Here is a 25,945-nt window from a genome sequence, read left to right as displayed (position 1 = left end):
GCAGTATTATAGTAGTTATATTCTTGTACATAGGGAGCAGTATTATAGTAGGTATATTCCTGTACATAGGGGCAGTATTATAGTAGTTATATTCTTGTACATAGGGAGCAGTATTATAGTAGGTATATTCTTGTACATAGGGGGCAGTATTATAGTAGTTATATTCTTGTACATAGGGAGCAGTATTATAGTAGGTATATTCTTGTACATAGGGGGCAGTATTATAGTAGTTATATTCTTGTACATAGGGGGCAGTATTATAGTAGTTATATTCTTGTACATAGGGGGCAGTATTATAGTAGTTATATTCCTGTACATAGGGGCAGTATTATAGTAGTTATATTCTTGTACATAGGGAGCAGTATTATAGTAGGTATATTCTTGTACATAGGGGGCAGTATTATAGTAGTTATATTCCTGTACATAGGAGGCAGAATTATAGTAGTTATATTCCTGTACATAGGGGGCAGTATTATAGTAGTTATATTCCTGTACATAGGGGGCAGTATTATAGTAGTTATATTCCTGTACATAGGGGGCAGAATTATAGTAGTTATATTCTTGTACATAGGGGGCAGTATTATAGTAGTTATATTCCTGTACATAGGGGGGCAGTATTATAGTAGTTATATTCTTGTACATAGGGGGCAGTATTATAGTAGTTATATTCGTGTACATAGGGGGCAGAATTATAGTAGTTATATTCTTGTACATAGGGGGCAGTATTATAGTAGTTATATTCTTGTACATAGGGGGCAGTATTATAGTAGTTATATTCTTGTACATAGGGGGCAGTATTATAGTAGTTATATTCCTGTACATAGGGGGGCAGTATTTTATAGTAGTTATATTCTTGTACATAGGGGGCAGTATTATAGTAGTTATATTCGTGTACATAGGGGGCAGAATTATAGTAGTTATATTCTTGTACATAAGGGGCAGTATTATAGTAGTTATATTCCTGTACATAGGGGGCAGAATTATAGTAGTTATATTCCTGTACATAGGGGGCAGTATTATAGTAGTTATATTTCTGTACATAGGGGGCAGTATTATAGTAGTTATATTCTTGTACATAGGGGGCAGTATTATAGTAGTTATATTCTTGTACATAGGGGAGCAGTATTATAGTAGTTATATTCTTGTACATAGGGAGCAGTATTATAGTAGTTATATTCCTGTACATAGGGGGCAGTATTATAGTAGTTATATTCTTGTACATAGGGGGCAGTATTATAGTAGTTATATTCTTGTACATAGAGATCAGTATTATAGTAGTTATATTCTTGTACATAGGGGGCAGTATTATAGTAGTTATATTCTTGTACATAGGTGGCAGTATTATAGTAGTTATATTCTTGTACATAGGGGGCAGTATTATAGTAGTTATATTCTTGTACATAGGGGGCAGTATTATAGTAGTTATATTCCTGTACATAGGGGCAGTATTATAGTAGTTATATTCTTGTACATAGGGAGCAGTATTATAGTAGGTATATTCTTGTACATAGGGGGCAGTATTATAGTAGTTATATTCTTGTACATAGGGAGCAGTATTATAGTAGGTATATTCTTGTACATAGGGGGCAGTATTATAGTAGTTATATTCTTGTACATAGGGGGCAGTATTATAGTAGTTATATTCTTGTACATAGGGGGCAGTATTATAGTAGTTATATTCCTGTACATAGGGGCAGTATTATAGTAGTTATATTCTTGTACATAGGGAGCAGTATTATAGTAGGTATATTCTTGTACATAGGTGGCAGTATTATAGTAGTTATATTCTTGTACATAGGGGGCAGTATTATAGTAGTTATATTCTTGTACATAGGGGGCAGTATTATAGTAGTTATATTCCTGTACATAGGGGCAGTATTATAGTAGTTATATTCTTGTACATAGGGAGCAGTATTATAGTAGGTATATTCTTGTACATAGGGGGCAGTATTATAGTAGGTATATTCTTGTACATAGGGAGCAGTATTATAGTAGGTATATTCTTGTACATAGGGGGCAGTATTATAGTAGTTATATTCTTGTACATAGGGGGCAGTATTATAGTAGTTATATTCTTGTACATAGGGGGCAGTATTATAGTAGTTATATTCCTGTACATAGGGGGCAGTATTATAGTAGTTATATTCCTGTACATAGGGGGAAGTATTATAGTAGTTATATTCTTGTACATAGGGAGCAGTATTATAGTAGGTATATTCTTGTACATAGGGGGCAGTATTATAGTAGTTATATTCTTGTACATAGGGGGCAGTATTATAGTAGTTATATTCCTGTACATAGGGGGCAGTATTATAGTAGTTATATTCTTGTACATAGGGGCAGTATTATAGTAGTTATATTCTTGTACATAGGGGGCAGTATTATATGAATTATAAAAGTACAAAATCTAATCCTTGTACATGATGGGGGGGCTTTGTGTGACTAGTTTTCTTTCATTCTCATTCGCTCCTGGATCTTGCAGCACATGATAGCAGTGATGACTGATGCTCCTAGGCAGGTCTATTTTTGGGCTATTGCCATTTATTAAATTTTAAAAAATGTTCCGGGTCCTTCCCATAATGCCTTTGTGTAACATTTTACTTTCCTCTGCCTGTAGGTAGCGCTCTGCACCACCTTTTATTACAATACCTTTGTTAGGTGCTAGTGTCATGGATGAGGTACAAGGTATGTGCTGTGCCTGCCCACCATGGAAGAGTCAGGTAGGTCTTATGTGTTGATGACAATCCCTTATTACTTGATGCTCTGTAGAGGCAGGTAAGTCACTAGGTGCAGATGTTTACGTAGAAAATGGAAGTAAAATAAGAGCTTGCAGTAAAACCTTGGCTTAGTATGTGTTGCTACAGATGTATAGAAAAACCATTCTGCCCACACTTCTGCTTTTATAGAGGTGGTCACACCAGCTGCTGATCACATGTTTGAGGGTGTGTGGCTAGCAGTGTCTGGCTGTGCATACCCTTAGTGCAGTGATATCACAAAGCACAGTGATGACATCGGTGTCCTCTTAGGTCACTTAGGCCTCTCCATAAGGGAGCTTTATCCAGACTCCTCCATGCTGAAGACATCCCACACAATATAAGTTGTCTGCTCCTTCCTCAGGGCCTGGCCGCTGCCCAGTATTCAGGACTGGATCATGTTATCATCGCTCCAGATACTAAACACATACCAGTATTTCCAGCTGTGCCGGATGACGAGTCCATCCCCAGATTTACATCCCGATCCTTCTTTCTGGCAAGACAAGTCTTCCCAAAATAGCAGCGACGATGGATATGATAATGCCTTTTCCAGAAAACTCATCCTCCTTGATAATCTGTATCCATATATTACTATCCTCAGCCCACGTAGAGGCCATAATGTCTATAGAGCACTAACTATGGCACCACAGTAGTCCTAGAGGACCTGGTAGCGCCATATTGTGCTCCTCTACACTGACGTGTGCACAAAGGGGGGCAACTACAAAGACTATCTCCATGTTGGCCATAAGGTGGCAGCGCTTTTTCTGATGGGTCGTCAGGGCGGGCACCCAACAACACAAGTTTGTCCCAAAATGATATCCCCTGTGCAAGAAGAGAGCAGTGTACTGAGGACTGCAACCCCCATCATCACAGGGGCTTCACCTTATAACACAGTGCCACCTGCTGCCAGGGATAGGAAGTGCAGCCTTCTCTGTAATATTCGGTATATCTCATATCTACCTATCTCTAGTTTTTATTTATCCATCTACAAGTCTTTCTCAATAAAATAGAGTATCCGCAAAAAAAGGTTTTTTTTTAAAAAATGTTTCTATTCCAGAAGTGAAATTCCTATATAATATACAGTGATTACCCTCAGAGTGAAGTCTTTCAAGTATTCATTTTATTTATGTTCTTACAGCCAAGGAAAACCCAACAAAGTGCACCAACTTTTTCTGTGCATCTTTAACATGGGGCGTGAGACGCACTTCTGTCGGACTTCGTATGATAAATGTTTCAGTGCAGAATTAGGCGTTGCGTCGAGTATAGTACATATAGAAATACATGTGCAAGCAGTTTGCACTAAACGGAACGTGCAAAGTAAAAAAATGTGGGCCAAAAAAATATTATATAAGACCTTCTGTAAATACTAATGTTGTGTCCAAATGGAAAACCTCTACAGTAAACCCCCCCAATACTTAGTTGGGGCTCCTTTTACATGACTGCATCAATAGCAAGGAGGGATCAGATAATGGGGCTGCAGGGGTGTTATGGCATAGAGGGATCAACCGATGGCGCTGCAGGGATGTTATGGAACAGAGGGATCAGCTGATGGTGCTGCAAGGGGTTATGGCATGCAGGATCAGCTGATGGTGCTGCAAGGGGTTATGGCATGCAGGATCAGCTGATGGCGCTGCAGAGGTGTTAATGCATTGAGGGATCAGCTGATGGCGCTGCAGAGGTGTTATGGCATGGAGGGATGAGCTGATGGCGCTGCAGAGGTGTTATGGCATGGAGGGATCAGCTGATGGCGCTGCAGAGGTGTTATGGTACAGAGGGATCAGGCCATGGCATGGGTGCAGAGGTGTTATGGTACAGAGGGATCAAGTCATGGTGCTGCAGAGGTGTTATGGCATGGAGGGATCAGCTGATGGCGCTGCAGAGGTGTTATGGCATGGAGGGATCAGGCCATGGCATGGGTGCAGAGGTGTTATGGTACAGAGGGATCAAGTCATGGTGCTGCAGAGGTGTTATGGCATGGAGGGATCAGCTGATGGTGCTGCAGAGGTGTTATGGCATGGAGGGATCAGGCCATGGCATGGGTGCAGAGGTGTTATGGTACAGAGGGATCAAGTCATGGTGCTGCAGAGGTGTTATGGCATGGAGGGATCAGCTGATGGCGCTGCAGAGGTGTTATGGCATGGAGGGATCAGGCCATGGCATGGGTGCAGAGGTGTTATGGTACAGAGGGATCAAGTCATGGTGCTGCAGAGGTGTTATGGCATGGAGGGATCAGCTGATGGCGCTGCAGAGGTGTTATGGCATGGAGGGATCAGGCCATGGCATGGGTGCAGAGGTGTTATGGTACAGAGGGATCAAGTCATGGTGCTGCAGTGGTGTTGAGGTATAAAGGAATCAACTGATGGTGCTGCAGAGGTGTTATGGCATGGAGGGTTCAGGTCATGGCACTGCATAAATGTTATGTTATGGAGGAACCAGCTGATGGGGCTGGAGAGTTGGTAGGGCATAGAGGGAGCAGTGGATGGCGCTGCAAAAATTTATGGCATGGAGTGGTCGGTGCTGTAGAGGAGTTGTGGCATGGAGGGAGCAGCTGATGACGCTGCAGAGGTGTTATGACAGAGAGATGTTATGGCATGGGGTGTCAGCTGATGGCTCTGCAGAAGTTTTACGGCATAGAGGGATCAGCTGATGGCGCTCCAGCGGTTTTATGGCATGGAGGGATCAGCTGATGGCACTGCAGCGGTTTTATGGCATGGAAGGATCCGCTGATGGCGCTGCAGCGGTTTTATGGCATGGAGATGTTGGCATGAAGGGATTAGCTCCTGGCTCTGCAGAGGTGTTATGGCATGGAGGGAGCAGCTGATGGCGCTGCAGAGGTGTTATGTAAGCCCAGGTTGTGTGATATCCTTCAGCTTGGGGTTATGATCAGTTTGATGGCCAATGAAGCTCAGTGATACTGTGATTATAAACGACTCTCTGTCCTCTCTGTGTACATCTCTCAGTAGAAGGCGATGTTATTTTTCTGGACCCGTCAGATCAGGATGAGCAGTGGTGTAATTCTTACAGCGAGAGACTTGTGTTCCGTTGTTGGGGTCACAGATTACATTATGATGTCATCACTATTATATAATGACATAAGGAATGTGGTGAGACTCACACAAGAACAGGAAACCTGGAAAATGTTGCCTGAAGAGGTGGAAGAGGGCGCTGTGCTCACCCCAGACAGTAGAGGTAAGATGATACTTTATACCGCAGCTCTTCTCTATATGTGTCCGATATCCCTCTCCTGCTCACTCCCCAGAGTGTCCCTGTCTCAGTTTTTGGTAATATGCATTTCTGTAAGTTTCCATTCACTGATAGGAAGCAGAGATTTTGAAATGATTGCAATCTGTCACTCCTTTCCTGCAGAGCCATCACCTCCCGGAGAAGCGACCACCTCTGAGGATCAGCCCCTTACCCTCCCGTGTCATCTAAGTGAATCGGAGGGCCCCCTGCTACAAGCCATGATGGCCGCCGGGATACCTGTCGTGCTGGAGGGGGTTCTGCTATTTCCAGTGGCTCCTCACAATGTGATATTTTGTGAAGACATTGATAGTCCTCGTATATTAATGTCTCTTCCAGATGGCACCCGCTTAGATCCGGCCATATTCCTACCTCTACCCACGGAAGACCCTGAATGGGAATATTCCCCGGAAACAAGTGATGAAGACGTGGAGGATGTGGGGCATCTGCTCAGGTGGTTGGAAGGAAGCGACACTGACAGAACCAGCGAGGAGGGATCATTGTGAGGATGTCCGCACCCCATAAAAACCTTAAATAATACAATCTACAGTAACAAGTGTTTTATTAGTTTGGTTTTTAGCTTTACAATCCTTTATCATTGTCAGTCATTCAGTATTCCAGACACAGAGGTAAGAAAACTGTGCTGCTTCTGCAGTGTCTGAACGCGGCCTAAGAAGGATCTGTGGAGGTCTGTGATCCTTATTGCTATGGAGCTTGTGAGTAGCGGATTATCTCTGGATACAGAGGCTTTATCCACGTCTGGAGTGTGAATACGTCCCACATAGACGTCCCATTGGTGGTGGGTGAGTCCATTGCTCTCACGAACCTTTCTGTTTGGAAACAATCCTGAAAAACAAAGGAAAAGCTCATTACAGATCAAGGTGTCCAGTATGGAGAATCCAATGGGACCCGTCTGTTCTCCAATATGGAGTACAGAAGGAGGGTAAATGAGGGCACCAGGTATGTTGGCTGCATTGTTACATGTGGGGGATCCCTTTAAAAGACATCTACCACCAGGATGAAGGATTGTAAACCAAGCACTGACATACTGGTGTGCGCCCCCTCTGGCAGGATCTGATCTTCTTGAAGGCTTCTTATGCCCTGGTTTTAAAGAAAAAAAAGGCTTTAAAATTATGCGAATGAGCCCAAGGGGCTCCAGGCTCCATTAACACCCACAGACTCATTTGCATAATTTTTGAAGCCTTTAAAAAAAAAAACAGGGCATAAAAAGCTAAGTGAAGAGCAGATCGCTCACCAGCATGTAAGTGTGCTTGGTTTACAATCCTTCATCCTGGTGGTAGGTTTCCTTTAAGCTCTTTCCAGAATTGTTAGTGGTATAAATGTATACAGTGAATCATGGTACATGGACGTCCCTGTCACAATATCCACAGAATCAGTAACTGGAGAGCTAGCCGTCATGACACGTGAGAACGGTATGGCGGGGTATAGCCGTGTCACATTGGACCTTTGTACTGCTATCATCATTCCTCTGAGAAGCCTCTGCCCTCCCTGGACTCATCATATACTACACACTCCAGCTATAGTGGAACTACAGCTCCCAGCGTGCCACACCTGCTGCAGTTGGTCTGGGAATGCTGAGAGTTGTAGTTTTACCTCAGATTGTTCATGACAGGAATCTATCTGCTTTGGATTTTAAAAAATGGCCCCCAGGGTCGTGTGTGGTGGTGGTGCTGCGGCTGCTCAGTTTAATAAGTCTCAGCTGCACTACCACACACAGCCTGTGGGCAGGGGCGGCGCTGTGAAATGAAGCAGCCATTTTTATTTTTCACATTCTGTTCATCTCCTTTAAATGATGACAAATGGATGGGACTGATGGGTTTTATGGGATTATCTAGTTGTGTCTTTACACTGTTTGGTTTGTAGTGAGACTTGAACTAAGATGGAGCTGCGGCGGACTCTATGGGGGAAGATTTATCAGAAATTTCTGAGGTAAAATTGTTCTAGTTGCCCATGAAAACCAATCAGAGCTCAGCTTGAATTTTATAAACAGCTGTGGGAAAATGAAAGCTGGTATCTGATTGGCTGCCATGGGTAACTGATCAGGTTTCCTCTCAGACACTTCTGATCAGGTGTGTAGTCCTATATACATGATCTCTGGCTCCATCACTCCCTTTTGGTCATCTCTATGGCGTCTCCATGGGTCTAATCTGATAGAATAGACTAAGAGCAGGAGAGGCCTTGTTACCTGTGGTGACCAATCACAGCACAGCTTTCATTATTCTCGAGCTGTTTACAAAAATCAAGCTGTGCTCTGATTGGTTACTGCCAAACAACAAGGCCACTTATGGATAAATTAGGGGGTAGTTCACACGCTGCAGAATTGTTGTGGATGTAATTGACGTTTAGAGATTTGAGTAATGAATGAGGCCACATAGATGTATGGCAGAGGCTGCAGGTCATGGATGTCGCAGGAGATCTGATGCACCTTCTGTTTTGCAGACATGGAGACCCTCGTACCGTGTATACAGGGGGGATGCCCTGCTCAGACGTGATACTCAGGACTTGAGCCTTAAAGGGTATGTCCACTTTTACCTCCAGTTGTTTGTTTTATTATTGCTCAAATGCATCTAAAATAAATGAAGCAGCTCTGGAAATCGTTGTATGTACACAGCTCATACGCAAGAGTGATGTGCAGAAGGGGTCTCTCTACCCATGGAGACACATGACTACACGGGGGCTTGTAGTCTGTAACCATAGCGACACACTGCTCTGCCTGGCTGCTGTATACACAATGTAGAACCATTTTTAAGGACTTCATTTTCTCTTGTATTGTAGAGAGCGGCCGGGTGGGGTCATATTAAAAATATGTATGTGTGTTACACTAGATCTCCTCTCTATAAGGACAGTGGCGGTCCTCGGCACATTAGAGGCGGAGCCTAGACAGAAATGGGGCACCCTCTTATGATATATGGGAGATGCATGCACGGCCGCCCCCCACTGCAGTACCTGGGACCCTCTATCTATCTGATTACATGGCCGAGCACAAAACTGCCCCTACTTTATACAGCAATGATTCTCACTATAGGAATTGTGTGTGCGGAGGAGCGGAGCTGACAATGCGGTGAGGTAGGTGCACGGTGGTGCCACATCCTGGACTTATCTCATGGTGTATAGTTGTGTCACTATTATTATCCATCTGACACCCAGAAAGGAGGGCATCTTAAAGGGACACCCCTGCCACAGCTCAGACCGGCTTGTATGCAGAGAGGGGCGGAGCATGACACAGTATTCCATAGGCTGTGTCAGACTCCGCCTCTCATTACATACAACAGTATCACTTCTGTCTGGAGTTCGCCTTTAAGGTGCTCAGTAGTGAATGTTACCAGACAGGTTAATTTTGATGTATTTGGCCACCTATCTTTTAGGTCTTGGAGTCCTCAGATGATGGTCAGGGAAAGGCAGGATGGATCATACCCCAGAGATCGATGATGGTGCCGTGTATCAGTAAGAAGCAGTTTTAGGACCCCCCACCACCGTGTAAATCCCCGGCCATGTTAGACGCGGTGGCGCTGTTGTGGATGCAGGTTACTGGTGGCGTTAGTCAGGATTAATAATGCTCGGACGAAAGAGAATAAATACAAAGGATTTTATTTTACAGAAGAACAATGAATGTTTAGTGCAAGTAGGAAATCATTATGACAGAGACATGCAGAAGAAGCCGGGGGTCCGTTACATAGGGGGGCGCTCGTCACATCATGTGCGGATTGTGGAGGTGCAAACTAGAGAGAAACAAACTCATTCCCAAACATGGCACCAGTCAGAGCCCCCACCCACCATTATAACACCCCCAATATCAAAAGGTCTATTACACACTCCAAATATCAGACTTGTGGTGTGCACTGGTCATCGGCGGGCGGCTGCAGGGGGCACCTACGGATGCAGGCTGTGGCCACTGGATCTATGTCCGTGGCACTGCCCCACTGCTGAGGGCACCCCAGCAATGCCAAGTTATTGCATAGATGGCACTGGGATCCACCACAGCAGAGCGCTCCTCCATCTGTAATACCAGACGTGGCCATAGCGCTGTCCTGGAAACCAATCTGGGCAGCTTATAAATGCCCCCGGATGGCGCCCGCTTCATGATTTGTGCTCTTTAATGTAAATGATCATTATCCGGCATAAAAAAAATCTATATACAAGTGACAGCAGGAATCACATACACACGGCGGGACGTTCTGTAAGACCCCCGTACATCTTATATACACGCACAGCACACATCTCCAGAATACACGGAGCAGAGAGTTATGGCCTCCATCCACCAGCTGCTGTACAAAAGGAGACCTCTCCAATATGGAGCTGCGACCCCACAACACAATAGACATTCACATAGACACGAGTTAGGGTTTTTGCCAAAGGGAACCTGTCAGCATTGACAATGTAGCCATCAGCGTTCGGTACTGAGATGTGTGATACATTTTGAGAATGTGGTTAGTAGCAGCAGAAATGTGAAATAAAGATTTGGGTTGTGTCCTTGCACTGAACTACTAAGACGACACACACCCAGTACAATCACAGTATCAACCTCTATTTCACAGTCCTGCTGCTACTAGCAACATACACAGAGGTCTGTATGGTCGCACTTGATAACAGGGTCCCTTTAAAGGACATCTACCACCAGGATTAAGGAATGTAAAGCAAGCACCCTTACATGCTGGTGTGTGCCCCTGTGGCAAGATCTGTTCTTCTATTAGCTTCTTATGCCCTTGTTTTTACCGAAAACGGCTTTAAACAGTATGTAAATGAGCCTAAGGAGCTCTGGGCTCAATTAACAGCTATGTAGCATGGAGTCCCTCAGGCTCATTTGCATAATTTAAATACACTTAACAAAACAAAGGCCTTATGAGAAAAAGTGTGCTTGGTTTACAATCCTTCATCCTGGTGCAGATGTCCTGTAAGCCCTGCGTTCACCGATACTGCTTTTGGACAAAATACCAATTTTTTTTTTTTTTGAGGTAAATTAAGAAACAAGAACAAACTTGTAGTAACGTGTACAGGACACAGACATACTTCATACACACGTGTGCCCCACCTCTGCAGCTTCTGTACAAGTATATGGAGGTATAGGGCGGCGTTCACACTGGGAATACATGGGGAGATGACTGTAGTGTGTGAGCACATGACAGCGGGTTACAGAGGGGTTATGTGCTCCCGGCCTGTGCACAGGTTAGTCCTCCAGCAGCATGTTAATACCAGCAGGGGGCGGAAGTGGTTATCATTCAATACAATAGAGATGAAACACTGTGAGGCCGCTCCCCGTCATATGTAACGTCTAGAAGGTGAGGAGGGGGATAGGTTTCCTTCATTTGGCGAGCACTGACTTTGGCAGGAAGGGTTCCTTGTGTGGCAGGGTCTGGCTGCTGGTGACCAGGATGGGCTCAGGTGTCCGCGGGAGGCTGTACAGGTATACAGCACCTATCACCAGTCCAGCACCCAGAGCAAACGGAACGTCCACGTGGAATCCAAAGAGGTGAACTGAGGCCGCTGTGGACACCACAATTGAGAGCGACGTGGCAAAGCCCTTCAGGATGTTGTCTGCGTATTTCACCACCACGGCCACGAGAAGACCACCGAACGCCTGGTTCAAGATGACGCACCACACCAGAGGAGTGTAGCCATAGAAGAAGCCACGCTCAGCCACCGCTGCTCCATCTTGTTGCCACATGGCCAGGAGTCCTAGGGCTGTACCGAAGATGCCGAGCTGGACGTTACGCAGCCAGACAGAGGCCGAGCTGCCCTTCAGGATGCGCTCAAAGTAAACTCCAGCAAATCCAGAGGAGAGACAGGACACGGCCACCGCGATCAGCCCCACAACGTAGTTCTGACCACTGGAGGCCACACTCTCCTTCCCACCAGCCTGCTCTGACTGTACCACTGCCACTCCGATGAAGAGGATGACCAGGGAACCCCACTGCAGCCGCGACAGGCTCTTCCTCAGGAGCAGGACAGAGAACAGCGCCGTGGTCAGGATCTTCAGCTGATACGTCACCTGGAACGGGAGAAGAGAAGAATGTCTCATGTTCATATACACAAACCCATCAGTGGGACCCGGAGCATTGTCTTACATCAATCTGCACCAGCAATGCACAGGTTAACTGCAAGTGGAAACAGTGGGCGAAGATCCGTAACAAAATACATAGTAAAAAGTTGTTGAATGTCTTATTTAAAGCAGATCCATTGGAGCGTTTCTATGATCTGACCTCTCACCTCTGAGGTACCTGCCATTATTAGTAGAAAGAATCAAGAATCTAAAGGGTTCTGTCACTTGGCTGCACCACACAATGTAGTCATGATAGCAGCAGGGACAGGACACCTATCCTATACGGTCCCTACTGGGCCAGAACCAGTACTTTATGACTGGCAGCAGTAGTATCAGTGGGGAGCTGTCCCATCCATTCTCTCCCTCTTTTCCAGGACAGCGGTGAGATCTTACCTGGAAGGTGGCGGCTGGGAGATTGGATATGGCCACGTACTGCAGGTTATTCTGTAGGGTGTAGATAAGGGAGGGCACCGCCAGCTTCAGGGTGTCCATGTACTGGATAATGACCGCATCATACAGGTGGACCACCAGCTCCTTCACATTACCTGCAGGGGTACAAAACAGGGGGAGATGTGTCTTACTATAGGAGATCTGCCCCGAGACATTACACATCACATATCCATCAACAAACAGGTGCAGTTACCAGGACTAGCCACTACACCCAGAGTGGAGCTCTTCTTCCTGCTTCACTTTAAGGAGTTGTCAGACTTTCTTAAAAACTCTGCAGGGGGGCAGCTAAAAAATATGAAACCTGTACTTCCTTCCTGCGGTGCTCCAGTTTGTTTGTTTACAGGTGTAGGTACCCTCTGCCCCGACAACCAGCACAGTATCAGGCGCTGGGACAGGTGGGCATGCCAGGCTCTGGAGATTGAATGATCTTAATCATTCTGGGGAGTTTGTCTTGTGTTTTAGATCTCTGCTTGCTGACAGTGCACTGGAACATTTGAGCTCGAGAGGTTTCCGCAGGTGCAGAGCTCAGCTGGTGTCACCTGGACAAGAGCCGGGTACATTCCCAACCCAGTTGTAAGCAATCAATGACACTATTCACTGACAGCAAGCAGAGATCCTAAAAGTAATTTACAGAAGCCTTATGTCCACATGGAGAGTGTGCAGGGACACAATGACTATGGGGGAGCACCATGCAGACGGAAGATCAGGCTTCTTCCATTCATCAGCTAGAAATATAGCAAAGCCGCGTCTGCACAGACGCAGCTCTGCTACTAATAGTGGGGGATGATCCCAAATCCTTTTAGTGCTCTCAGGCTCTGCATTGTGTGTCCCTGTGACAACACTCCCTGGCACAGGCTGAGTGTTATTCTTTTTACAAGGTGACTGCATCTTCTACCCCCGATGACTGACACATAAGGTACTTAGAGGGGTTTTATGGGGAAGACATTTATCCCCCATGTACATACTAAATGGGAAAGGTTAGGGGGTGAAGAGCACCTCTGACCCGCCCCTTTAAGGTTCTGTAGAGGACTGGTACAACCCTATGGCACACGTACCTCTCTTCTGGGCCAGCATGAGCAGCAGGCAGGTGATGCCCTTCAGGATCTCGGCCATGACCACAGCGGTGGTGGAGAAGAAGCGGTCCCCGGGCAGGGTGCGGGCATAGCGGATGCTGAGGATGAGGGAGGCATTCTGGACCACCAGCACGGCCAGGCTCAGGTACTTGAGACGACGATTAACCCCTGCAGGAGAGAAGCAGCCATTATGCCTGTGTCTGGTGAGGGTCCACAGAATAAAGTCATCAGCTCTGCAGCCCCCTGTCTTATCTCTATTGGGGACCCCCTACTAACATAAAACAATGGTATAGCAACTACTAACAGGATTAACCTCTGCAGACGTATTGTATGTATAGGGGAGGGGTCCTGTGTGTATGCGGAGCCGGCCATAGATTACAGTATCTGTAAGTGGGAGACCCCCTCCCCCTATAGGTACACAGTGACATTCACTGTAATGTGCTGAATATTCATGTGGAGCGGCAGGAGGTGGCACACGCCCTGCACAGGTATTCTGGTATCACCAGTCCCCATTTACATATCAAAGCTCCTGTACTGGTCACAGCAAGGGACAATATACAAAGGTGTTTACTGTGCCAAGCCCAGACCCCCGCTCCCCCCAACTGCCAGACTCAGCGCAGCCAACACTGGCGCCATTCATACAGCGGAGGAGCCTGGCCCCGAATATCCTGCTGCCTCATACAGTGCCGCCAGTACAACTGGCACCCACCTAACGTCATACAGTGCCACCAGGACACCCTGCACCCACATAATATCATACAGCGCCTCCAGGACACCCTGCACCCACATAATATCATACAGTGCCACCAGGACACCCTGCACCCACATACTGTCATACAGTGCCACCAGGACACCCTGCACCCACATAATATCATACAGCGCCTCCAGGACACCCTGCACCCACATAATATCATACAGTGCCACCAGGACACCCCGCACCCACATAATATCATACAGCGCCTCCAGGACACCCCCCACCCACATACTGTCATACAGTGCCACCAGGACACCCTGCACCCACATACTGTCATACAGCGCCACCAGGACACCCTGCACCCACATACTGTCATACAGCGCCACCAGGACACCCTGCACCCACATACTGTCATACAGTGCCACCAGGACACCCTGCGCCCACATAATATCATACAGCGCCACCCATAAACCCTGCACCCACACAGCACCACCAGGACACCCTGCACCCACATACTGTCATACAGCGCCACCAGGACACCCTGCACCCACATACTGTCATACAGCGCCACCAGGACACCCTGCACCCACATACTGTCATACAGCGCCACCAGGACACCCTGCACCCACATATCATACAGTGCCACCAGGACACCCTGCACCCACATATCATACAGTGCCACCAGGACACCCTGCGCCCACATATCATACAGTGCCACCAGGACACCCTGCGCCCACATATCATACAGTGCCACCAGGACACCCTGCGCCCACATAATATCATACAGCGCCACCCATAAACCCTGCACCCACACAGCACCACCAGGAGACCTGGCACCTATATAATGTCACACAGAGCCACCCATACACCCTGCACCAACATAACAAAAATAATGATCTGCCAAAAATAGAAAAGGGGTGAGGCACATGACAGCCATCACATACATTGGGCAGCACAGTGTATTGTACAATTCCACTCACCATGACTGTGTCCAGTTACTGAGAATACACTCTACTGCTCCCTGTTATCAGCCCCTATCACTATGATCACTAGCTGTAGCTGGTACTGGAGCTTTACATATATTGTAGCAGTTAACCCTTACATCTCTGCTCCCTACTATGAAGACCACAGGGTCTCCCCTCTGTCACAGTCCGGGCCCTTGTACACGACTTATGTGCACATAGGTTCAGGGGTCCTCATCGTACGAACAGGGGGTGACCCCCATGTATCCGGCAGATCAGAGGATCCCCAATATACACAGATAAAGTACTACACCCCTCTACACTGCCAAGAGAGGGACTACTACCCCCAGCGTCTGATCACTACAATACAACTCTAACAATAATACATAGGCAACCAAAGCCTCCACACACGGGCATTACTACAGGTCCCAGCATCGCGTCTGAGGCTGCTGGGAGTAGTAGTCCGGATATAAATAAAGAAAAGCCCAGAACTCAGCAGCAGGTGAACTACAAGCACCAGGACAGACAACGGAAAACACGCTGGGAGCTGTAGTTCAACTAAGTGCAGAGACTGCTCAGTATAATCCATTGCATGGGACTACAGCTCCCAGCATCGCGTCTCAGGCAATGCTGGGAGAGCACAGACACTCACTGTCCCCCGCGCTCCTCCCTGGCGGGCTCCCGGGCTCTCTCATGTCGGCTTGCAGCTGCTTCATGTCCCGCTCCTCGTCCCCTGCCGCCGCTGCCATATCTCCCGGCACCGCCGCACTTCCGGGTCCTCCGCTCCACGGCAGCAGCACAGCCAGCTCACTTCCGAGCCAACGTCACCACTGACTGGCCGAGGGGAACCCTGCTAACTAGGAACCAGTCTACACGCCTCGGTTTCCTGGTGACGTCATCACTGCAGACGTGTGCTGCGTCTTTACGTATCGCTCAGAGGCGGGGCTGCAGAATGTGTCGCCGAGAAATAGATTCAGGCGCCATCTTACTGGTTTGTAATAGGCTAAAGCAGTGATGGCTAACCTGTGGCACTCAGAGCCCTTTCTGTGGGCACTCAGGCCATCACCAGAGATGACTCCAGGTATCTTCCTGCAGTCCCAGACAGCCCAGGACTTGCTGTGCACAGAGCTATTTTAAAGTGACAGCTCTACCTGGGACTATTTTCTGCTATATTGGTGTCCTCAGGGGCTGGTATCAATGAAAGCTGTGACAGAGAAGGGAGTATAAATCACTAATTAAATTTGTGTGTTGGCACTTTGCGAAAAATAATTGGATCTTGGTTGTAGTTTGGGCACTCGGTCTCTAAAAGGTTCACCATCACTGATCTAGAGAGATAAGAATTGCTTGTATCTGCTGCAGAGACGAGACCTCCGCCTCACAATGTTACGATTATCTATACATTATTCAAAGAAAGTGGCCACAATGTAACCCCTTCTAAGTGCAATGTGATGGCGGCAATATTGGTTGTAACCGAGATCCGCAAACGGCACCCAAAAATCACCAATTCAAGTTTAAAATGGTTAATACATCTCTCCGCACAACACAAGAAACTATGTTATAAATTATGTATGCTGGACAAATTAGGGGGGAAAGGGGTCCACACTCCGAAATCAAACTACCGGCTCCCTCAGGTAGGGAAAGAAATGTAATTTCTGGAATCCCCTCTTCTATGTGAAATCTCCTTCAAAGAAATGAGAAGAGTCATATTTTACCTTAGACGAGTCAAGTTTATATATGCTGCAGCCAGAGCTTCTGGATGTGCATGAAAAATTCATAAAAAAAACTGATAAAACTGTAATAATCCTATATTGATGCAAAAAAAACAAACAAACAAACAAACAGGACTGTGTAGGTGCCCAACTTCTAACTCCTAAATTTCCCTAACTTAGAATCCAGCTCCACCAAAATGGTCACCGACTCGGACACAGCGCTGTTTTTCTGAGCATGTACATAAAGTGCAACCACGTTCATCTCAACTAAAAGCGTAGAAGAGGATGCACAACCTGCGCTGAGTGGCGGCACTGAGCACTTCCATAACTGATGGCAGATGATTGGTGTAGGCCAGGTAACAGTGAGTGCAGCTAAGTGTAGTGCGGCCCCAGGTACTGGTGGGCATTACGTCTCTTCTTGGCAAGCTGGCTCATTAGGCTTCACTCATGAAGAGCCGGCTCTTCTGGCTCCTGTATGGCTCCCTATTATTCGTATAATAGGGAGCTGCCATCCAGCCAGTCACCCCATTCCACACCAGTCTCGTCATTACCAGAAAAAGATCCGACACAGGACTAGACCCAGGAGTGGTAAGTACTTGTCAGCTGTACGGTACTGCTCCAAGGTCCTCGCCTGCCCCAGGGTCCTGATGTCTGCATGGAGGAGAGAAGAAACTGCAGTGCGGAGCAAAGAGGAGCCAGGAAAGGAGAGGATTGGTTTATTATTTGTCTGCTCTGGGGTCTCCAGTATTATTATTATTATTACTGTGTTCTCTGGGGGTCTCACCATCATTATCTTTGTCTGCTCTGGGGTCTCCCGTAGGATTATTATTATTACTGTGTACTCTGGGGGTCTCACCATCATTATCGTTGTCTGCTCTGGGGTCTCCATTATTATCGATTCCCCTGACGGCAGTATTTGGTTGCTGGGGTGGTACTTTGTGTTGTACTGTGCTGGTTACTGATGCGGCCCCTAAAAGTTGAGCGGTATAACAATATTTCCCTTATACCAATAAATGTTGTTCACCATTGGCCTAAATCCTTAGATCATAAATACACTCACCGGCCACTTTATTAGGTACACCTGTCCAACTGCTCGTTAACACTTAATTTCTAATCAGCCAATCACATGGCAGCAACTCAGTGCATTTAGGCATGTAGACATGGTCAAGACAATCTCCTGCAGTTCAAACCGAGCATCAGTATGGGGAAGAAAGGTGATTTGTGGCCTTTGAACGTGGCATGGTTGTTGGTGCCAGAAGGGCTGGTCTGAGTATTTCAGAAACTGCTGATCTACTGGGATTTTCACGCACAACCATCTCTAGGGTTTACAGAGAATGGTCCGAAAAAGAAAAAACATCCAGTGAGCGGCAGTTCTGTGGGCGGAAATGCCTTGTTGATGCCAGAGGTCAGAGGAGAATGGGCAGACTGGTTAGAGCTGATAGAAAGGCAACAGTGACTCAAATCACCACCCGTTACAACCAAGGTAGGCAGAAGAGCATCTCTGAACGCACAGTACGTCCAACTTTGAGGCAGATGGGCTACAGCAGCAGAAGACCACGCCGGGTGCCACTACTTTCAGCTAAGAACAGGAAACTGAGGCTACAATTTGCACAAGCTCATCGAAATTGGACAGTAGAAGATTGGAAAAACGTTGCCTGGTCTGATGAGTCTCCATTTCTGCTGCGACATTCGGATGGTAGGGTCAGAATTTGGCGTCAACAACATGAAAGCATGGATCCATCCTGCCTTGTATCAGCGGGTCAGGCTGGTGGTGGTGGTGTCATGGTGTCTTTGGGCCCCTTGGTACAACGCCACAGCCTACCTGAGTATTGTTGCTGACCATGTCCATCCCTTTATGAGCACAATGTACCCTGTAACATCTGATGGCTACTTTCAGCAGGATAATGCACCATGTCATAAAGCTGGAATCATCTCAGACTGGTTTCTTGGACATGACAATGAGGTCACTGGACACAAATGGCCTCCACAGTCACCAGATCTCAATCCAATAGAGCATCTTTGGGATGTGGTGGAACGGGAGATTCGCATCATGGATGTGCAGCCGACAAATCTGCGGCAACTGTGTGATGCCATCATGTCAATATGGACCAAAATCTCTGAGGAGCTTCCAGCACCTTGTTGTATCTATGCCACGAAGAATTGAGGCAGTTCTGAAGGCAAAAGGGGGTCCAACCCGTTACTAGCATGGTGTACCTAATAAAGTGGCCGGTGAGTGTAGAACAGACATTTAAAGGAAATGTCATAATGTTTGTAAAGTCAGTCCATTTTATCACAACTCCGACTCCACCAAAATGGTCATTGACTCCACAGCCCTGAAAAAAATAACCAAAAAAACCTGCTTCCAACTAACATAGATTCCCCAATAGTTAGAAATCTGAGCTCCAGATCCAGTCTCTGCCAAATCTGTGAGATAAAGAACCACAAACCTAATGCAATCTGAAAGATGAGATTCTTATCTTTAGCATGACACCAGCAGCATGTTTATACTGTAGTTGCTATAAAACTGAAGTGACTCTCCCCTGTAGCCTCTGATCTTGACTCATCTCAGCTAAAAAAATGACTCTTCTCTGTTCTTCTTCACATAACTTTATAGGAGTTTTTTTAATAGGTAAACAGGTGAAATTCTAGAGGGAATTCTAGAAAGGACATTTCATTCCCTACCTGAGGGGATGAGTAGTTTTAATGGGGAAATTTGGTGACAGTCTCTTTAAGCAATGAAGCAGTGAAGTTTACTTGTTGTCTATAGCAGGAAGCTCTTTCATTTTGGTAAAATATAAATTGCAACATTGGTCTAAAACCAAAATAAAGTTTTCTAGTGGTTTATTCTCCATAAATGGTACAGACTGGAGGTCCAGCACATGGGAACAGCGCCACATGGGTCCATGGGTTGTGTCTGGTACTGCAGTCTTGATGTGAATGTTGGTGAATTGGTGAGCAGACGTGGCACACACATTTATACAAGGAGGTATATACTCAAGTACGGTGACGGCTCTTACCTATAATACATGTCTGCCATGTTCCAGTTTTTGCTCCAGCTTTTTGTCCTCATGACAATGGACGAATTTTTAGTGAAAAAACTTAAAAAAGTAAGAAAAAGTAAATGCTAAATTACTTATGTCTATAGTGCATATAGTATGATAATTATATAATATACACACGACAAGCTGCTGTACATTATAATGAGTCAGTATTTTTAGACACAGACTGAATGTGCAGACAGCTGGCAGTACAGGTTCCCATGTAATTCTGTCACTCTCCACTAGATGGCGGTAGTATATAGCCTCAATAAACTCTCTGGGTACTGAGCTGGAGGGAGCAGCAGCGATGGATGTAATCACCTGCAGGCACCGTTGTAGTAAAGGGTTAACAAAAGCGGAAATTATTGGCCAATTTCAAGGATGCTATTATTTGGGTAGACAATCACCTCCATCTCTGCCCCGCCTCTGTTTATCTACATTCTGACATATTGTGTGATGCAAATGTCACCGTCTTGTCCCATCCTGGAAAATACACGGAAACAGATCTGAGACAATCAAACACGGACTTCCTCACCTGTCACCTGTGGCTTTGACGTACACGGCTGTTTACACGGCTACTCCGGGTTATCGGGATCCCGCCACACCCGCACGTGGAGGATCACTAGTTCCCGAAACTAAAGCGTGGGCTTCACACAGGAACGTTTACGAGGATCTGTGGAAAATAGTATCATAGTTTATACGGCTGAAAAAAGACACATGTCCATCAAGTTCAACCAAGGAAGGGAAGGGATTTAGGGGAAACAATTCTATATGGATAAAATGGACTGTGTGCATCTCACCGTAATCTACAAAACTGCCGTTATATAGCGGTAAACCGCAAGCTCGTGACTATAAAAAACACCATTTCTGCAGATTTTTAGGATGGGTTTAATTAATAATGAGGCAAGGCGTTGCCCAAATCTGACCAGAAGCCCCGATAACCCCTTTAACATCAGCCACCCGGTAAAGCTACAGTTTTCTGGATTTCCCTAAAGAAATTGGGGTGAAATGGTAATAATAGCAGCAATCGCTACTGGTAATGGTAAAATTATAGCAGGATTCAGCTCAATAACTACATCTTTTCACTCTTCTTTCAGAGTGGCTTATAAAAAGCACTGTACATCCTGAGCCTCCTGGTTCATGAAGTGATGATCCAGTCGCAGGAAGACAAATAGGAGATATTAAAGAGGAAAGGAAAGAGGTAAATTCTGTACATGGATATAATAAGAAAAGATTCAAGCATCAAGATTCCAAAAGGTTCTCTACAGTCTCAGCAGTCAGACTATAGATGCCCTACACCAAGGGGTAGTAAAGGCAGCGATAATGGATAAGCCATATGACGGAAATAAGATGGGGTATAAGTTATATAGAGCTGGGGCCAGTGGCGTAACTAGAAGCTGATGGTCCCCAGTGCAAAGTCTGTGCCAGGCCCCCGACTATAATGTATGGTTTATAGTAATAGTCTTCTCATATGGGAAAGTGACACCATAAGGGCCCCCTAAACCTCTTGGGCCCGGGTGTGACCGCAACCTCTGCACCCCCTCAAGTTACGCCCCTGACTGGGGCCACATGGGGGCAATACAGAGTGTGGGTCCACACATCATACCATGTAGAAGGCCACAAAGGGGCATCCTACTATGTGTCAGGGACCACTAATGAATAGTGTTTATACTGTGTGGAGCAAATCACGCTGCCTAAGGACACTGAGAAGCAATATACATTATGGCATTCCACCATGTATAGGAAGGGGGCATCATACCATGTGGGGGGCCGATAAGTGGGATATAGGGACACTAAGGGGACGCTAAAGAAGGGGAGAATTATGGGGCTACATATATGTAAATGTGTGCTGTTTCGGTGCATACACTGGACATTTTGTGTCTCCCCCTCCAATTATCTGAAAACTGTGAGGTAACGGCTGTTCCTCCAGTCACATCTGACAGAATTGGAGATGGAGGCTCTGATATTATCCGTGATAAAAGATGGCGGAGGAGGAGAGGACGACGCAGCTATAGGATTTTCTGTCACATAAACCACACGCATAATGTCAGGTAAAAAACACTTCACACATTTATTAAATAACACGTCTGCTGACATGAATACATTATATACAATATAATACACAGATCTATAACGTGAGCGGACTCTTCATGTAATACACAAGTATTTACTCTTCCAACAAAAGACACTGCGGCCCCTCACAGGGTCATACACTGCACAGGACATAATGGGGGCACTGAAAACCACCATTATATCCTGGACCAGAAAATGGAGGAGCGGTGCAACCATCAGCTATCAATTCCTGTCATGGATCAGGCCTCTTCTGTTTACATTAAGTAACAACCAATCAGACACCAGCTCTCATTTCTCCAACCTAGGGTGAAAAGATGTAACAGCCAATGTGATTGGCTGCATTGGACAATTCCTCCATTTTGTGCTTGCCCTAGTAAAGAGCCAGCGATGAATCTTTTATTGATTTTGACAGGAATATTCTGCAGAAGTTCTTCCCAATAATTTAAAGATAGTTAAGGGGATTATCCAGAGCTAGAAATTTCTTCTAGAAATAGCGCCACAACTATCTGCAGGCTGTGTCTGGTGCTGCAGCTTCATTCTCTTCAATGGGGTTGAGCTGCATTACCACACACGTCCTCTGTATAGGTGGGGCGATGTTTCTGGAAAAAAAAATTATGCAAATTTTTGTCAGATGCCACATGTTGAAGGTTATATGGGCATGATAAAATCACTAAATACACAAGCCATGGAAGGTTAAGGCTGTGGTTCCTGAGCATTATCGCTAGGAAACCATGTTACTTGTGACTCCAACAAAATGGCGCCATGATTCCTTAACCTTGTGTGACTGGGAAATACTGATCTCCACTTTTACAGAATGTCCCCCATAGACCCGGTTATTATTAACCACTTATTACTTCCCAGGTAGATCATCCTGTAAAACCAGGTACTTCAATAAACTTTTTCCTGTTTGCACAAACTATGAGTCACGTCAGGGTGTAACCCGCAGCCGGCGCTGGCAGCGTATACAGGACATCCTGGAAATGTCACCAGGGGTTGTCCAATTGACTTTATTGTCCTTCACAGCTGAGGACCACAAGCTGCCCCCATGAGTCCTGGGGTATGGAGGTAGCCGGGCAGTGCTCGGCCTTGTACAGTAATCATGCCCCCTAGTGGTCAGGGCGGTGTATGGCAGGTCAGCACTAATGTCTTTGGGGTTAGGGTAATGGGACTACGTGCGCTCCTCCTTCATCCAGGGATGCTGAAGGATCTGTTCTAGAGAGGGACGCTCCGAGGGCCGAGTGGATAAGCACCGATGGATTAAGTTTTCACATTCTAGAAAGACAGAAATAAAGATATTAGGGACGTATTGGATAAACGGGTACAAGCAGGAAATTGCTGGGGTGCCAGGATAAAAAGCAGGCAGGGGGTGCAGAGGGGTGTCACAGGCAAACATGGCAGCATATGGACACGTCTAGTCTCTTACCTGAAGACACACTGGTTCTGAAGACGACCTGAGCTTGTAGGATTTCTTGGTCTCTTTCAAATGGGATATCCCCGCACACCATGTCATACAGAAGGATGCCCAGAGACCACACTGCGGCTGGCACCGCCTTGTACTTCCGAAATGCAACCCATTCTGGGGGGCTGTATACTCTGGTACCTGCACAGCAGAACACGCAAGGGTTAACTTAATAAACACACACACTCTATATACTCTATACCCTTTATATATTTATGAAGAATATAATAAACTACTGGAGAATCTCCATATTCACATTATTTATAATATCTATGCTACCTGTCAGTGAATGGAATATTCTTATAATAACTAGAAAACCTATACAGCCCTAAAATTACTCTTCTGAGGTTTTGTTACAGCTATATCCTCGATGTAGCTAAGAGCAGGGCAGCAGCAAAAATCTAGTGGCTGGTAGTTTTGTTACAGTGTATCAGTGCAGTGATGTACATATCTATGTGTTACTCACCATCAAAGTTACTGTAGGTGGAATCATGGAGCAGGCTGCCCGAGCCAAAGTCAATGAGTTTGAGCTTCCCTGTCTGGGTGTTGAGCAGGAGGTTTTCGTCTTTGATGTCCCTGTGGGTGACCCCTTGGGCGTGACAGTGCACCACAGCCTCCACCACCTGACGGAACAGGCTGCGTGCAGCATCTTCATCCAGGGGTCCTTGCTCAGTGATGACATCAAACAGGTCCCGGCAGTGATCCGGCATCTCCATCACCAGCAGGAAGCTGTCTGGGGTCTCAAACCAGTCTAGGAGGTCGATGATGCCCTGGTGACCTTTCACCTTCAGCATTAGGTAGACTTCCATGGGCACACGGGACATGTTACCCTAACAAGAGGAAATATGGAAATTAGGAATTTATCATTTACGAAAAATTCCAATTCTAAATGATGGCAGATAGTGCGGACACTCACCAGCTGGGCCCATTCCATGATGCGGCTCTTCCAGATATGCTTCACCGCCACCTGGGGGAGCAAGAGATCAGTCAGTGGCTGCATCCATGAGCAGCGGGAGAAGGTCCTGGCAGCGAGGTCCTGCCACACTCACCTGCTTGTGGTCTGCCAGTCTCCACGCCCCGTACACGGTGCCAAATCCGCCATGACCCAGCTCAGCGCCGAGTTGGTACAATTTCTCAAAACAAGCCCTGTCCTTCCCTGCAGAGGCAACACAGACAATCCATGATATAGGGGCAGCTAGTCTCCATATACATAGTGTACATCAGCAGTCATATAGTATATATACCCCCATGTCTCACTACACCTCCTAGCATGCTGGGAGTTGTAGTGGCTCCCGTATCACTGGAGAACTACAACTCACATCATGTAAATGTTTTTCTTTCTCACAGACACTGCCCAGATTTACCTGGAATGACAAGTCGGCACACGTGTGTGACTAGATCCCTACAACATGTACACTCACACCCACGCACCAACACCCAGGTGACTGACACGGCTCACAGCAGCAACAAAATTAATGATCAAAATGTACATTGTAGAACTACAAATCCCAGCATGTCTTATCTTCCTCCATACATAGCCGGACTCTAAATTCCCAGAATAAGTACTTGTCCTCATTTAGAGGATGCTGAGACTTGTAGTTCCCACAACGGATAAAATCAGCTCTGTGATGGGATATATGTTCTTACCTGACTTGAAGGTTACGGCGTCAATGAGGGGGGTTATCATTTCCAGAGAAGTCACAAAGTGATGAAAGGATGCGAGGATGCCACCTGCTCTTACACACTGCCACAAGTGAATGAAGACCATGTCAGTTGAGGCTCCGATTACTTGCAGGCGGAGGGGTGTGGTTTCCAGAAGCTTCAGCCAATCACAGGTTATGTTTTGGGATATTATTCAAATACAATGCACAAAGGGACCAATGGCGTGCGAGAAGTGAGAGCGGGAGAGTCGGGTATCAAAATAAAGTCTGTTTACTAGGAATTGTGACGCGCGAATGTCAGGCAGCAGCCAGACTCACAGAGAATACAGAACACACACTAGATATATATAGATAGATAGATAGAGACACACAAAATAACAGATTCATTTCATTACAAACACTCTAATAAATGTAATATATATATATATATATATATATTTCATGCGCCACACTGCGACTTTTCCACAAAGTCACCTCTATTTCAGATGACGCAGGTCACGTATACATTTCGCGTTATGTGATTAAAGGGGTATTATCCCAGATTATTGGAAGTTATACATCATATGTACAGATATTATTATATAACAGATTATCAAATGTTCCAGATTATCAGATGCTAGATTAACGGAAGTGTCGGTTATATAGTTATATTTGTACATACACTGTATAACAAACACTGGGTTATCAAAGGTTCTGGACAATCAGATCCCAGATTATTGGAAACACTTGTTGTATAGTTATATCTGTATATACAAATCACTGGATTATTGGAAGT

At 46.0% G+C, this 25,945-nt stretch overlaps 2 protein-coding genes across 2 annotated transcripts; both read right to left on the bottom strand.

Moving 5' to 3' along the window:
- Positions 1–6,565: 6,565 nt before the first annotated feature.
- Positions 6,566–16,148, bottom strand: SLC35A2 (solute carrier family 35 member A2). Its single transcript, XM_072124934.1, has 5 exons — positions 15,883–16,148; positions 13,557–13,742; positions 12,445–12,596; positions 11,333–12,000; positions 6,566–6,839 (listed from the first exon to the last, which is right to left on the bottom strand). The coding sequence occupies exons 1-5, from the start codon at positions 15,977–15,979 to the stop codon at positions 6,812–6,814; spliced, it is 1,131 nt and encodes a 376-aa protein (XP_071981035.1). The 5' UTR covers positions 15,980–16,148; the 3' UTR covers positions 6,566–6,811.
- A 5,876-nt stretch (positions 16,149–22,024) lies between these two features.
- PIM2 (Pim-2 proto-oncogene, serine/threonine kinase) lies at positions 22,025–25,505 on the bottom strand. The gene is made up of 6 exons (XM_072124933.1): positions 25,157–25,505; positions 24,559–24,665; positions 24,426–24,476; positions 23,976–24,339; positions 23,474–23,650; positions 22,025–23,322 (listed from the first exon to the last, which is right to left on the bottom strand). Exons 1-6 carry the CDS (start codon positions 25,275–25,277, stop codon positions 23,219–23,221), a joined length of 924 nt encoding a protein of 307 aa, XP_071981034.1. The 5' UTR covers positions 25,278–25,505; the 3' UTR covers positions 22,025–23,218.
- Between the last annotated feature and the right edge of the window lie 440 nt (positions 25,506–25,945).

Source organism: Engystomops pustulosus, chromosome 9 (assembly GCF_040894005.1).
Source record: "Engystomops pustulosus chromosome 9, aEngPut4.maternal, whole genome shotgun sequence".
Taxonomy (NCBI): Eukaryota; Metazoa; Chordata; class Amphibia; order Anura; family Leptodactylidae; genus Engystomops; species Engystomops pustulosus.
The sequence above is the reverse complement of the archived record's forward strand: the minus strand, read 5'-3'. Positions and strand labels throughout refer to the sequence as shown.